Source organism: Apteryx rowi, unplaced genomic scaffold, assembly GCF_003343035.1.
Source record: "Apteryx rowi isolate R43461 unplaced genomic scaffold, aptRow1 scaffold_9, whole genome shotgun sequence".
NCBI lineage: Eukaryota > Metazoa > Chordata > Aves > Apterygiformes > Apterygidae > Apteryx > Apteryx rowi.
Genome location: NW_020451204.1, coordinates 6,186,888 through 6,199,939, shown reverse-complemented (window position 1 = coordinate 6,199,939; position 13,052 = coordinate 6,186,888). Strand labels below are relative to the sequence as shown.

Here is a 13,052-nt window from a genome sequence, read left to right as displayed (position 1 = left end):
CTCTCCGCTACTGATGACGTCTGGTAAGCTGAAAAACAAATAATCACCTCCTTTTGCCTTTCTCCCATTTCCCTCTTGAGAGAACTGTGGAATTCAAAAAAACCAAATCCCACTGTCCTCCTTTGGGAACCACTGCACAAAACAGTGGAGAAGCCATATAAGTGATTTACTCTGTTTCTTGCGCACAAGTGGGRACTCATCGTGCACTTGAAAACAACACCACGCTTCACATTCTGGTGATTTAATTGGATTTATTGGAGGAAAACAATTAGYTGTCCCTTTAAATTGTCATTATGATAGAAATCTCGATATGTATACATGATTGTCAAGGCAGAGAACCACTTGCAATGTAGCCCCATTAACAATTTGCAATACTGCAAACTCATTTACGCAGATAAAACTTTTGCAATGCCTTAATACATGCATGGAGTAAATACACATTCTCCCTTCTTTTTGGACATGGATGCTGTTATGAACTTGTATCAATCACAAGACCTGCAAGATTAGGCACACGGACATTCCTTGATTAAGATTTAAGCCTTTGTAGAAAACATGCTTGCATTTTCATTAAAAGTAAACGGAGGGATGTTTCTCAGTTGGGGATATGTGGGGAGTCAGTACTCTGGGCAGACTGGGCCTTTCGTTTGTTTGTTTGTTTGCTGTCACAAATCAAATATATTTATATATAAAAAGCCCCAAGCTGACCAAAATGCTGTTTCTCTACRAGAGGACAGTGCCAACAGGACGCTGGCAGTTGCATCAACCAGAAACGCGACTCTCATTGAGCTAATGACCTCCCACGCTCTTCACACGGGGATGGTTGGGGGTGACGCTAGGTATTGACGTACGCGATGCCGGGCTGGGCTGGTGGGACGCAGATGAAGCATGGAAAAGCCTGGAGCTCACCTGAGCACTGCCGTGAGCCATGAACCGCGGTGGTCCAGCCAAGCCTGGGCTTTCTGTGGGATTTACGGCCACAGGGGCAAAATCCTGGCCAGGCCCTCGGTGGGGAGGGCTGCAATATTGATGCTCACTCCCTACACCACCGGCACGCTTTGCTGCAGCCCCGCTGCATGGCACGCTGTCGCCCGGAGCCGCGCAAGTGTCCTACCGCGGTGCCGGTCCCAGCCCTCCCAGCTCCGCTCCTGGCTTCGGCAASAGGAGATGCTTTCACGCTAACGTGATATTAATCAGCACCGAAACAGCACTAACAATGTGGCCTGCTGTACCCTGCCCTGCCTCAGAAAGCCCAGCACAAGTGAAAATGATTCGATTAGCAGAAGAGAAGGCAAGGGAATGACTTCCAGGTGGAAGAAGGAAAAGTGCCAGGCCAAGCTCTTGGGCAGGTAAATGGTGGTACTAGCACATGGAGCTTCAAGGATTAACTGCAAGTATTTGGGGGTGGGGGGTGGGGGGGAAGGTGCTTTGGTAGCTGGTGCTTTGGAAAGGACGGGATAAATAGCTCAGTTCTTGAAACTATTTTGCACAGGCAAAAAATCACAGCATCTTAGTCCCCAAAATGCAGTTCATTCTGCAACGGGTGAGAACAAAATGTCTCACAGGAAGAGGAAAATACTAAGAATTGAGCGAACCTGCCTAAGTTCTGCCTAGGAAAACCAGATCAGGAAAAAAAAAAAAAAAAAAAGCCCCAAAGAGACACACCAACGAGCTTCTTGGCAGTCCTGAGTGTTAGTAACCCAGGGAAGGCTTTTTCAATGCAGATTGAATTTTTTAACATCTTATTCAAAGAGGGGCTCCCCCAGCCTGACTCCCTGTACCTAGACGTGTATGTGACCGCTGCGCAGTTTTAAGCATCTCCGGACGGTGAACCCTCCTGTGCAAGCTGCAGAGCATCCAACAGAAAGACAAAATACATCATCAGGCTTTGCAGCATCTTGTTTACAAAACACCAGCTTTTGCATTTACTCAGACTTAACAATGGATTTTGAGTTACAGATACACCGAGTCATTTAAGAGCAAAACCCAGAAGAAATCCCTAGAAGAAAAGGTTGGCTTGAATGTGCCGAAAGAAAAGGCTTGGGCAATACAGAAACAGTGAACAGCAGTTTAATACATGCAGTGCAGTATCATGCATTTATTGGACATTTTGATGTCATCATTAGTTCAGCAGTGTTTTTTTTCACAACGCTTACAAGCGTACATGCCCTGGGTCCACTCTTGAGCGTGGAAAAATGTAAGAACTGCTCCTCTGAACTTGCCGTTTATGGAGAGGAGGGAAAAAAAAATCGCTAACTGGACAGATCAGTGGCACTGTTAGTGATGGGAAAGGGGTCTTGAAAACCAGAGTCTGGGATAAAGAGCCTTATTCTTGATCACAAACACTATTTACACAGCTTTGACCCAACTCAGCAAAGTCAAACCAAAAAAAACCCCTGAACCGACTCCTGATTTTCAACCAGYGGTGGGAGCTGAGATCCCTGGGGCCATAAAACGCACACACGCACGCACACGCGTGCCACGGGCAGCAGCCTGCCCGGCACACCAGATCTAAAGGCAGGACACGGCTACAGGGAACCAGGGATAAATTAACGGGATTGTGTAAAACTCCTGCCGGGCAAGCAATCTGCAGTGACTAACTTCCCAGGAGAAACTCTGCTCACAAAATGTTTGGGAACAAGTTGCCATCCCTCATTCGACCCTCACCGGGAACGATTTGCCAGCTAATCCKGCGTGCGAGCAAGCCTGCTGCCGCTCCTGAGCTCGACGCTGTTTTCCCTGGGTGCAGTAGTCTCCGGGTGTGTTTCCATTCTTTGCTCGAGTGAGTGTAATCCTTAGCCTCAGGTTTTGGGGGTGAATAACCACACTAACGGAGGCAAAACTCCCTTCCCATGAACACCCGCCGGGATGCATTGAGGCCCCAGTTTGGCCGGGTAAGCACACACGGGAGCAAGAGGGCAAGCAATCCCGTTAAAAGGGACTTCCCACGTGCCGAAAGGCAGATGCTTCTGCAACCAGGACCACCAGGACCGAAGAGCCGTTACCGGCAGGGTAACGCAGTCTCAGGAAAGCATCCCTGCCAGTATCCCCCCCTGCTCGGACTTCCCCACCAGCTGTGCTGCAGGGGCAGCATCCGCTTCGCACCCCACAGGGTGTGATCCCGTAGAGAGTTAGGAGGCACCGGCAACAGTCACATGCAAAGATCAGCCCCTGGCACTGCAATACTGACTTTCATTCTCACAGGCGGCCTGTTCTCACACTTCTGCAGGCTAAGGGGCCAGCCCGAGGTTTGCTGGAGGCTTCTTCCCCGAGTAACACTGCTGTGGACATCAGAGGTGGCCTCTGGGGCTCTGCAGGTAAAAAGCAACAAGCAAAGCTGCAAGCAGAGAGAAAGAACGAAGGGGAAGGAACCGAGAAAAACAAGTCACACATCAACAGCACATTGGTGCCAGTAAAGTAAAGCAGAAAAGGGTAACAAACGGGAGTCCAGGCTGAAGTCCTCATGGGAGGAGTGGATCGCACATGGTTTAGTAAGACGGCTCCACTTGGGAAGAGCCCAGAGTGGTTTTTCTACCTGTTCCTTCATGGCAAGGCTTGTTGTGGGTTTGGTTTGGATCTTCTGCTTTTCGGCTAGGAGCCCTGTCCCCACGTGCACGTTATTTGCTCTTGGCTTTTGCATTTGGGCATGGGACTCGCTGAGCAGAGGTACGCAGTGGGCTGGCGAAGGGAAGGATACGCAGTGGCACTGCAGCCTCTCTGGCAAAYGATGTTGGTGTTTGTGCTGCCAAGGGGCAAACATCTCTAGCCGCATCCACAAACCTGGCCCCATAAAGACCTCRCTGGTCTGGCTCCTGCTGAGTCACCCCGGTTAACAGCTTTGCACAGATTCAAGAAGCTTTTAACCAAGAGATAGATGCTTTGTGACTCAATGACAATAAAGATCTTTACCCTTCGCAGGTCACGAACACCTGTTAGATCTCCAGCCCTGTTTTACTGGTACAAAAAACCCAGTTTCCCATCACCCAAAACTGCAGCAAAAAGAAACAATTTTGCTTTTAAGTGCTTCTGTTTCTCATCTTAAGATCCCGGCAGTTGATAACAAGCCAAAGAGAATGACAATAAATTACACAACTATAGCAGAATATTACTTATAGGAAGGAAAAACACCCTAGCTCCAAGTTTGGAAGGACAGCAGAATACCCCTGCGAATACAAAATACAGAAAGCATCCAGCACGGAGGCCAGCCAGCGTGCGGGACCGAGGGGGCCCCCCCGACTGCAGAAGCGCACATCTGCCTTCGCTTGCATCACTGCTCTTTGCTTCGCAGATGAAAATCCACTTACTTTTCTCTTTTCTGCAAGATATGTTCAGAGGCTATACTTTCATTCGTGCCCTCAGCAACTAAACAAAGTTCAACTCCAACCTCAGATTTCAGAAGAGAACGCAAAGAGGGGATGCTTGACCCCCGGCCTGACACACAATTGTACAAAGACAAACATAYTCCCTAACCAGGTCCCACTCTTGGTTGCACGAGTGTAAATGTGGAGAACGCCAGTGACTCCGAACTGGGATATTGCCTATTTACATACAAGCACTGGAGCAGACCATGGCCAGCTGAGCTTATGTATGTGGAGGGGAAGGGGAGAGGAGTGAGCCTTGCAGCGAGGAGATCCCCTGCCCATCTGTCTGCCCAGATCTCAGACAGAAGTCCTCACCAGGGAGATTACATGGAGCTTTGCTACCAACCTCAGAGAGACCTCGTATCTGGCATCTTTCCTAAACTAAGAATACTGCAGCTTTCCGACTTCGCTATGGCAACCATAACCTGAGTAGGTCCACCACTGGTCACACACATCGCTAACACACACTGGGCCAGATCTACGGATGCCCAAAACTGCAGCAACCCAGTGGACTTTGCTAGAGTTCAGCAATTCCTGCAAGTTGGAGACCTGTCACTCTGCTGTGGCCTTAGCCGTGAGGTTTCACAAGCAGCTACCTGGGCGTGCTGGAGATGGGAATTCCTAGGGGACTTGGACTCTGTCCTCTCCGGAAACTGGGAACAGGTTAATACTGAGGAAACTAGAGATCTACTGTGTGCAACAGCTTTAAGTGCCACCAAAGTAGTGACCTCCTCGAGCAGAGTCAGCGCTCCTTGGCACCTGCTTTTGCAGCCTTTAGCGCTCAAAGCACGATGGATGAAATCCCGGCTCTGCCGGGCAAAAGCCAAACAACTGAGGCAGCGTTTTGAAGTCTCAATGAAAAGTATCTTATGGCTTTTTGCAGCGCGGTCACTATTGCCTTATACATTCAGCTGTGTCTGTGACTGGCTTTCGCAATTTCTTGTGCAGGATAAATGACACGAATGCGGCAACAGAGCCCATTCGGGGGAGATGGCTTGCGCCTCTCTGCGGGGACGGAGCGGTCTGGAGTACGAGCGGCTCACAGTGGCAGGGCGAGGGYGCCCGCTCCTCCTGCCTGCCTCCCTCTCCTCCTCCTGGAAAGAAAACCAAAGCTGTGAACGACACAAAAGCAACCTGGAGACATTCAGCAAATGAGGTCAGACAGTGAACAGGCCTCCTTTCTAGTCCGAGCAGTTTAATGCACTTGCTGCACAACAGTAACAGTGGCTGTTCCTAAATGACACCCCAGCACACGTAGCCTGGGAAGTGCATGTATTTCAGCAACAAAAAAACCCAGGGCAATTGAGTTAGCTTTTGTATATGAACTCCTGGGGAGGAAGAGGAAGGGAGGCAGTGCCACTGCGGCCCCTGCACATCCATCTGCCTTTCGGAGAGGCCCTGCTTTTCCCAGCTCCTCTCCAGCCCTTCGCCCCGGCTGGTGCTAACAGTGATGAAGCAATGATACGCCTGGATCCTGCGCTTGGCACCTGAGACCCTGGAAGTGCTTTAYGGAGGCGTGCAAGCACCACCCCTCTCCCAGGAGGCGAAACCGAGGCACRTAGAAATTAAGGTCCAAACTTCTCTATTTGGTTTCCGCTATTTTAGTGGCTTCAGCACCGGCTGCCCCAGAGGTGACTCCGAGAGGTGCTGAGCACCGGCAACCGCGGCCGAAGCCAAGCGGAGCCGCAGGTGCTGAGCACCTGCCCCGGACACGCTCCAAGTCCCAGGCCAGGCCTGGAGGCTGCTGAGCTAAATGTCTTGCCAAGGTCACACAGTGAGATGGGGCAGAATAAAACTAGGGCTCAGGGCCCCGCACCGTCCTTTCCTTTTGCCCGAAGGGACTACRGAGGGGGTAAGAGCTGCAAAATGAGACTCTCCTCTACCGTTTCGCTGGCTGAGCTCTGGTGAGCTCCCGAAAGGCGCTGGGTACCTGCCTCTCCTCTGACACGCAGGGGTGCTGCGGAYCCCCGGCGCTACGGAAATTCGGCCAGATTTGAGCTAACTTCCAGCTGGTGGCAATTCAACTCTCGCCATGGCTTTCAAGGAGGAGGAGGGGAGGGAAAGCAGCAGTTTTTCTTAATCTGAGCAGTAACAGCTCTGCTAAAGCCAGACAGATTTGCAGTCCAATYTGAGGAGTTAAAAATGGCATGCCATTGCAATCCTCCTGTGTTGCAAAGTTAATGTAAATTCCTACCTACAGAAATAACCTATCCCCCAGCAAACTGGAAGGAGGAACATTACTGGAAGTACTTTTTAAAAGAAAAAAATATATAATGCTCAGAAAAGTATCTCTATTTAAATAATCCAGTTGAGATGTTCGTAGTTAATGGAAAAAAAATACAACATATACTGTTACCTACACTGAGAAAAGAGTAAATCACTGGGGAAAAGAATGAGTGTTCATTAGTTAGAACATTGCTAGACTCACATATATATATATATATTTATATATATGTATATATATATGTACAGCACCAGAGACTGTTAGATCCATTCCCCCGGAGTCATTGCAGTTTGTGATAAATGAAACATTTCAGAATTGCAGTATAAAATATGGCCATAAAAAAATCTTCTTTCTTCTAGTCCTTCGCTGAGCGCGCAATGCAGGGTGGGATCGCGCCGAGAAAAGCCGCCGGCGCGGATGCCTGGGCCGTTGCTCCCGTCACTTGCTCCCTGTGTGCACTGTTGTCACTGTGGTGGGTCTGGGTCTCCGGTCGCCTCCTACTGCAGAAACGCCTGAAGAAGCGGATGAAACGAAACTACACAGAGTGGATGGAGACATACCTAAAAGGAAAGGCAGAAACGCAGTTAGAAATGTGATTTTTTGGGGATTGGGCAAAGCTGCGGTTGCCTTCATGGCATGCTTGAGGGGAGCAGCAGGCGCTTCCCACCGTGATGGGTTAACCAGGGGCTCCCGGTGTCTCCTGCCTTCCCTGCCAAGTGGCGATTCGCCCACTGACACCCCAGGCGGTTGTGTATGTGCGGCGCGATGAAAAACATCCCATTTTGGTATCTGCTCATCTAGACCGATTCCCCAGCTCTGTGGCTGAAGACCTTGATTTCATCTGCTGCTAGAAAGAGCCCTGCAAATAAAACATCCTGCTGGAGCAGTACTTGCTCGGAAGAATTCTCCTCGTGGGCATGTTAYAGGTGATTAAACTTTTCTCATCACTGCGACCTAGCTAAACGAACAGACTGCACACCTGGACTAAAAAATTTCCCCAGGCATCCTGCAAAGCTGGTGATAAGAAATTACAGCAGGTCAAATTCATTGGTGAGTTCCAATAAATCTTGAGGAAAAGTAAATTTGTGTGATTTGGAGATCATTCTAGTGACACCTTATGTCACTGCAGGTTTTGCTGGTATGTCTCCAGGACTGCCAGCTGAGAGACACAGGCTGAAAAACTATCCGGACCCAAATCTTACCCAGGCAGCTGCTTTTGAACTAATCAAAAACCTCTGACAAGATTCTTTTAGTGAAAAACTGGGTTTTTAGCTAAATGAAAAAGGCTATAAAAAGTGTCCACTTTCAGGAAAACCTCTACCACAGCTTTGAAAAACACAACCCTCCACAACGTAACTCCTGAAAACCCAAAGCGCGCTAGGTTTTGTATGAAAGATTCTAGATTCCGCTATTCCAACACAATCTCAGCATTTTCCATGGAAAATATTAACAGAGAGAACTACAATATATCCTTGCCAAAATTTCCCGCGGATGAACTACCCCCTCCCAGCGGCTGCCAAGACCCCGCAGGGTTGCTCCTCCGATCTTCCCGTGTTGCGTAGCTCCCCGTGCAGGTCAGCAGCCCGGCAGGCACCGGGGTGCAAGGAAAGCTGCTGGCCTGCGCCCCAGCAGGGTTCCTGCGCTCTCCTAAGAGGAGAGTGATTAGAAATACAGCTATTTTTTTCAGCCTGGTGAGTAAAGGATGGGTAAAAACTATATGAACGTATTCTCAGTCTACGGCCCTATGTATACTCGGGATCTTTCTGATGCTTGTTACAACTTTTACGTAGTTTTCCAAGCTTCAAGGTGGCATTTCAATGCCAGGGATGACCATGCTGTAACTACACTCAGCCACATCCCATTTCACAGCAGTATCAACATCTGTTACTCTGGCTTCACGTGCAATTTATATATTCCCTTTAAAATACACAGATCTAGATCCTGTAAGTAATCTAGACAACTCAGTGATGTCCCAAATGAAAAAATAAATAAATAGATGAATGAATGAATAAAAGGTACAGAGGACTGAGAATCCGGCCAATACACTTGAGAGATCCCAACTGATTCATTTAGACCTGAGCTCCCTGGCTGGCAGGTAGCATAACACAGCCTAACACATCATCTCTGCTCTGGCCTAATACAGGGAGCAGAACTAGGACGCAGCTTGACATAACCTTCTCTTCGTTGATGTGAAATTGCTGGGTTTGAACCTACTTGGAGAGCTCATTAAAAGCGCCATTAATAATACCACGCAGTATTACATTTTGTAACGGTGGCACAGCTGTTTCATGTAACTTGCTGCATGGGATCTTCGTTGTGCAAGAAATCTGTCCCCAGATAAAACTACTGAGAAAGAAAGATGCAGGAATTAGGCCTCAGAGGCTGCTTTTTTCCCAGTAGGAGATAATTAGTGGACTCTATCTGACAGGTCAGCTTTCTCCTAATGACATTCCTTGCATTTGCTTTTGGATCACAGAATCACAGAATCACAGAACGGTTGAGGTTGGAAGGGACCTCAGGAGATCATCTAGTCCAACCCCCCTGCTCATGCAGGGTCACCTAGAGCACATGGTACAGGATCGCGTCCAGGGGGGTACAGGATCTACTCACTGGTTCTTTGGGGTGCCAGCATCTCTGAGCTKCTCTCTTTAACTAATTTCTCTGGGAAAGGAAAGATCTTCTGTATTCTTTGGCAAGCTTCTTTGCTGGATTTAATTTGGGATGCTTGGAAATCTTTTGATATTTTTTTGCCTCATATTTTTGGCATAAAAAAAGTTCACCTATCTCAGCACATCTGGTTTTACCCTTTACGTTCTGGCTGTCTTCTCCATCACTTTAAAATATTCCTTGGCCTGATGCTGTACAGGGACCTGCTGAATTCAGTAGTGGTTAAATGGATTTTGTTCTCTTCCCACCTTTCTTGCACACAGATATTTTTCCGTGACTGTTCGTACTACTCAGCAATATTTATTAACACCATTTGAGATTAACTGTCCATTAATTGGATGCATGGAGACTAATTATCCACTAGTTACATTTAACAGCAAAACATGCCGTCAGATGCTCTGAACCTAACTGAGGTCCGGCTCGACCACACTGCGGTAGGAACCAAAGCAAAGGCTTGCTTCTCTCCTGTGATCGCTGCATTGCCCCAGCACAGCTAGAGCCATCCGGCCCCGCAGACGACGTTTGCCGGCGGCTAGCGCTGCATCGCTCAGGGTGATCCAGGCAGACCGCCGGGGAGCACAGCGATGCCGTCTCGTCCGCGGCTGCAGCGCTTGGCCCTGGGCTAGGCTGAGGTATTGCAAGAGCGCAAGCTATTAGCATTCCTTTCCAAGTGCTGCACCTTAAATCCAAATATAAAATAACCTCAGCTAACTGTAAAGTTTATATTCCTCCATTTCAGGATGCAAAAGTCTCTAAAAGTGGACAGATGGGAATGGTAAATAAGTGCTCAAAACCACGGATTAAATAAGCTTCATTGCAAAGGAAGCATTTCTGTCTTCCAAMTGAACCCTCCGCTGCCATGTCTCCTCTCCTGGCATTCAGAAAAAATATATATCCCAAGCATCCAACTCCATCAGGCAGCTTGAAAATCTCAATTATAGCTTAYAGCAAACAAGGCAGTGGGCCAAGACTCATTGTGGCACACAGACTCCGAGCTTTGCTAAAACAAATGAGCTTCTTAGTACAGGATCTTAATCTGGCCCAGTACGAACAAAGCTGGGTCAGCCTGGCAGTATCAGTCTCCCCCATGGAAAATGTAAATGGAAAGTAGGCCAGTTTTACAGAAAACTTTTAATCACAAAACTCAAACATAAACACTTTGAGTAAACTTTTTTAGCTTTCAACCAAAAACAACATGTTTTGCYGTGGGGGGTCTCGCTTTTTTCCCCCCCCCAAAAGCTCATATTCTCTACAAGAAGCAGTCTCTTCCTCCCCAAAACGCACTGAGCTGAAAACGCAGTTTCTTACTGCATAAACTCTTTCCCCTGAATCTTTTTTTTTTTTTGACCAGCTAAAAATGAAGGCCGCAGTCCGTTTTCAGTCTTTATTTCAAACAACTGCTCATGYGAAGCAGAAATTACTGGCGGCAAGGTCTGCAGCTGGGGCGTCAAAGAGAAAAATACGGTTCCCCTGGACTTTTCGGCTGCCGCAAAGCTGGCGGGACGAACACCAAGCGGTGTCAGCTCGGGCTGACGCCCCACCAGCAGCTTGCCCATCTACGCGGGGGACCGACGGAGGGTGACGGCCCTCGCCGCCGTGTACTCACAATCTTTGCGGGTCGCTCCGTCGGGAAGCGGCGTGGCGAGGCTGAGGGTGCTCGACACGCCGGCGCTCGCGCTGTCCAGGCTGCTGCCGAGGTGCAACCGTCTCATGTGTCTCACGACCGCCGTGGCGTTGAACGCTTGCTGGAGGGAGAGAAAGCCAGAGAGCAGGAGGAGCAAGAGTTACTTCTGATTTTCCCCTGGTTGTGGCCCAAACTGGACTCATCCCTCACCCTCCAAACTTCTGCTGGTTTCTTAAGCTAGAAACACCAATATCAGCTCATATGCAATTCCTTCCCAGTGCTGCACCCCGTTGCTCTTTCTAACCATAATTTGGGATGGGGCAGCCCACAGAGAAGGACGTGTTTGATCATAGGTCCTTCCCTGCACCAGCACAGAGGGCGACCAAATTTTCATGTCCCTATCACAGTGTTGACTCCAGCTTCACATATAACAGCTCGTGCTTTTAGATATGAATGGAACCAGTTTGATCTCGCAAAGTCATTACGTTTATACACTCAATCAATAGTATCCTACATGAAAGGCCTGAGGGGCCATGCAACCTGTCTAAGACTAAACCAACAATTTCGTCTGAAATTCAGAGCCAAAAAAGCAGTTTTGCATTAAAGGCGCTAATACACTGAAATGGCAGCTATACGGCTGCCACTTCAGCAGAATTGTATCTCAAAACTCTACAACGTAGCCCCTGCAGATGGGTCACTTACTCTCCATTTGCTTTTTGCAAAGTTCTTTCGGATCTGAGCGCTGACAGATTCGTGGATGTTTTTACTGAGTGCTGTATCACCAGCGATCCTGAAACAGAGAAACAAGACAGGTTTTAATAGATCTTTAGCTCTCCTTTAATGCTCTTCTTGTCCTCTTCTCATCAGAGAGCTGGTTCAAAGTGTGATTGCTCCTATGGTGATGATGATTTCACTTACACRAGGCCTCAAACTTCCCCCTGTTGTCGCTGCTGGCAGCAATGGTGGAAAATCCGGGGCAATAAAATCAAGCACAGATAAGGCTTGTAGGCCTGGCAGCTACAAAAAGGTACGACCTTATTTTGTTGGTGCGCGACTGCTTTCTATCACCATTACAGCCCTAGATGAAAACATTCTCCTTTTTTTTCCTTTACATCTAAAGATTTAACATCAACATGTTGAGACTACTTTTAGCCTCAGCCATGCAGCAGTTTCCAGAGCCACTCCAACCTGTCTGATTTCTGTTTGCACTAGAGATTTTCCTGCCACCCTGCAATGTACATAGCTATTTGTCATGATTAATGCAGATTTACAGTAGAGCAGATACATGGACTCTCTTACTAAAGAAGCACAGGCTGTACAAATAGCTTAAGCTGAGCAACACACGACCTAAAAACTTGACTGATGTTGCACAGACAGCTTCTTGAACAGATAAGGACATATTCAAATCTCCGGTAAATACAATTTTTTTCAAGAGAATTGTACTGATTCATTTAACTTGTCGAGACATGAGACCTACTGGAAGAGTAGGCGCTGTAGTGAAGTGATGTTGGGCCACGCGCTGGGTAAATCCTGCACTGCTATCTAAGGTAGGTGAAGCAAAGAAAGCAAAGATTGCCTCCTATGTTATATGTGACGTGACATTTTCAGAAATCAATTCTTTAGCCACAGTATAGAAACCCCAAGTTTATTAGCGATAGAAATTGGTAAGAAATTGCAGAAGCAGGACATTTGTTAGGCCCAGAGCCATCACAGTCCAGGGACCTCTAGTAACAGAATCAGAGGGTCTAGGAGACTCAGAGGTCATCTAGACCACCCCTCCACCCCAGCTCTGTCAAAATAATTGTTGACAGATATTTGGCTAACCAGTTCTTAAAGACCTCCAAAGATGGAGACTGCTGAGGCAATCTATTCCAGTGCCTCACTGTCACCCAGAAGACATGGAAAGTAGTTTATTCCCTGTGTCTTTGAAGCATCCTTTTACATATTTGAAGACTGTTATCATGTCTTCTCTCCATCTTCTCTTTTCTAGACTAAACAAACCGATTCTCTCACTGTTTCTTCATAACTCATATTTTCTAATCCTCTGATCTAGTGAGCTTCTCTGGACTTTCTCCAACTAGTCCACGCATTCCTTAAATGCAATACACAAACTATTCACTGTTTTCCCACTAAGGCAGCAGAATGGCAGCATTACTTTGTGTTTCTTAAAGATCAAACT

The 13,052-nt window shown here is 47.8% G+C and overlaps 1 protein-coding gene across 1 annotated transcript in view; it reads right to left on the bottom strand.

Moving 5' to 3' along the window:
* Window positions 1–237: 237 nt before the first annotated feature.
* Window positions 238–13,052, bottom strand: part of CAMK1D (calcium/calmodulin dependent protein kinase ID) — a 136,304-nt gene continuing 123,489 nt past the window's right edge. Inside the window, exons 9-11 of the mRNA XM_026091118.1 lie at window positions 11,576–11,663; window positions 10,856–10,994; window positions 238–7,142 (exon numbers count right to left, since the gene is read on the bottom strand). Coding sequence (XP_025946903.1) covers window positions 7,021–7,142; window positions 10,856–10,994; window positions 11,576–11,663 — 349 coding nt within the window. The 3' untranslated portion in view covers window positions 238–7,020. The remainder of the gene's footprint in view (window positions 7,143–10,855; window positions 10,995–11,575; window positions 11,664–13,052) is intronic.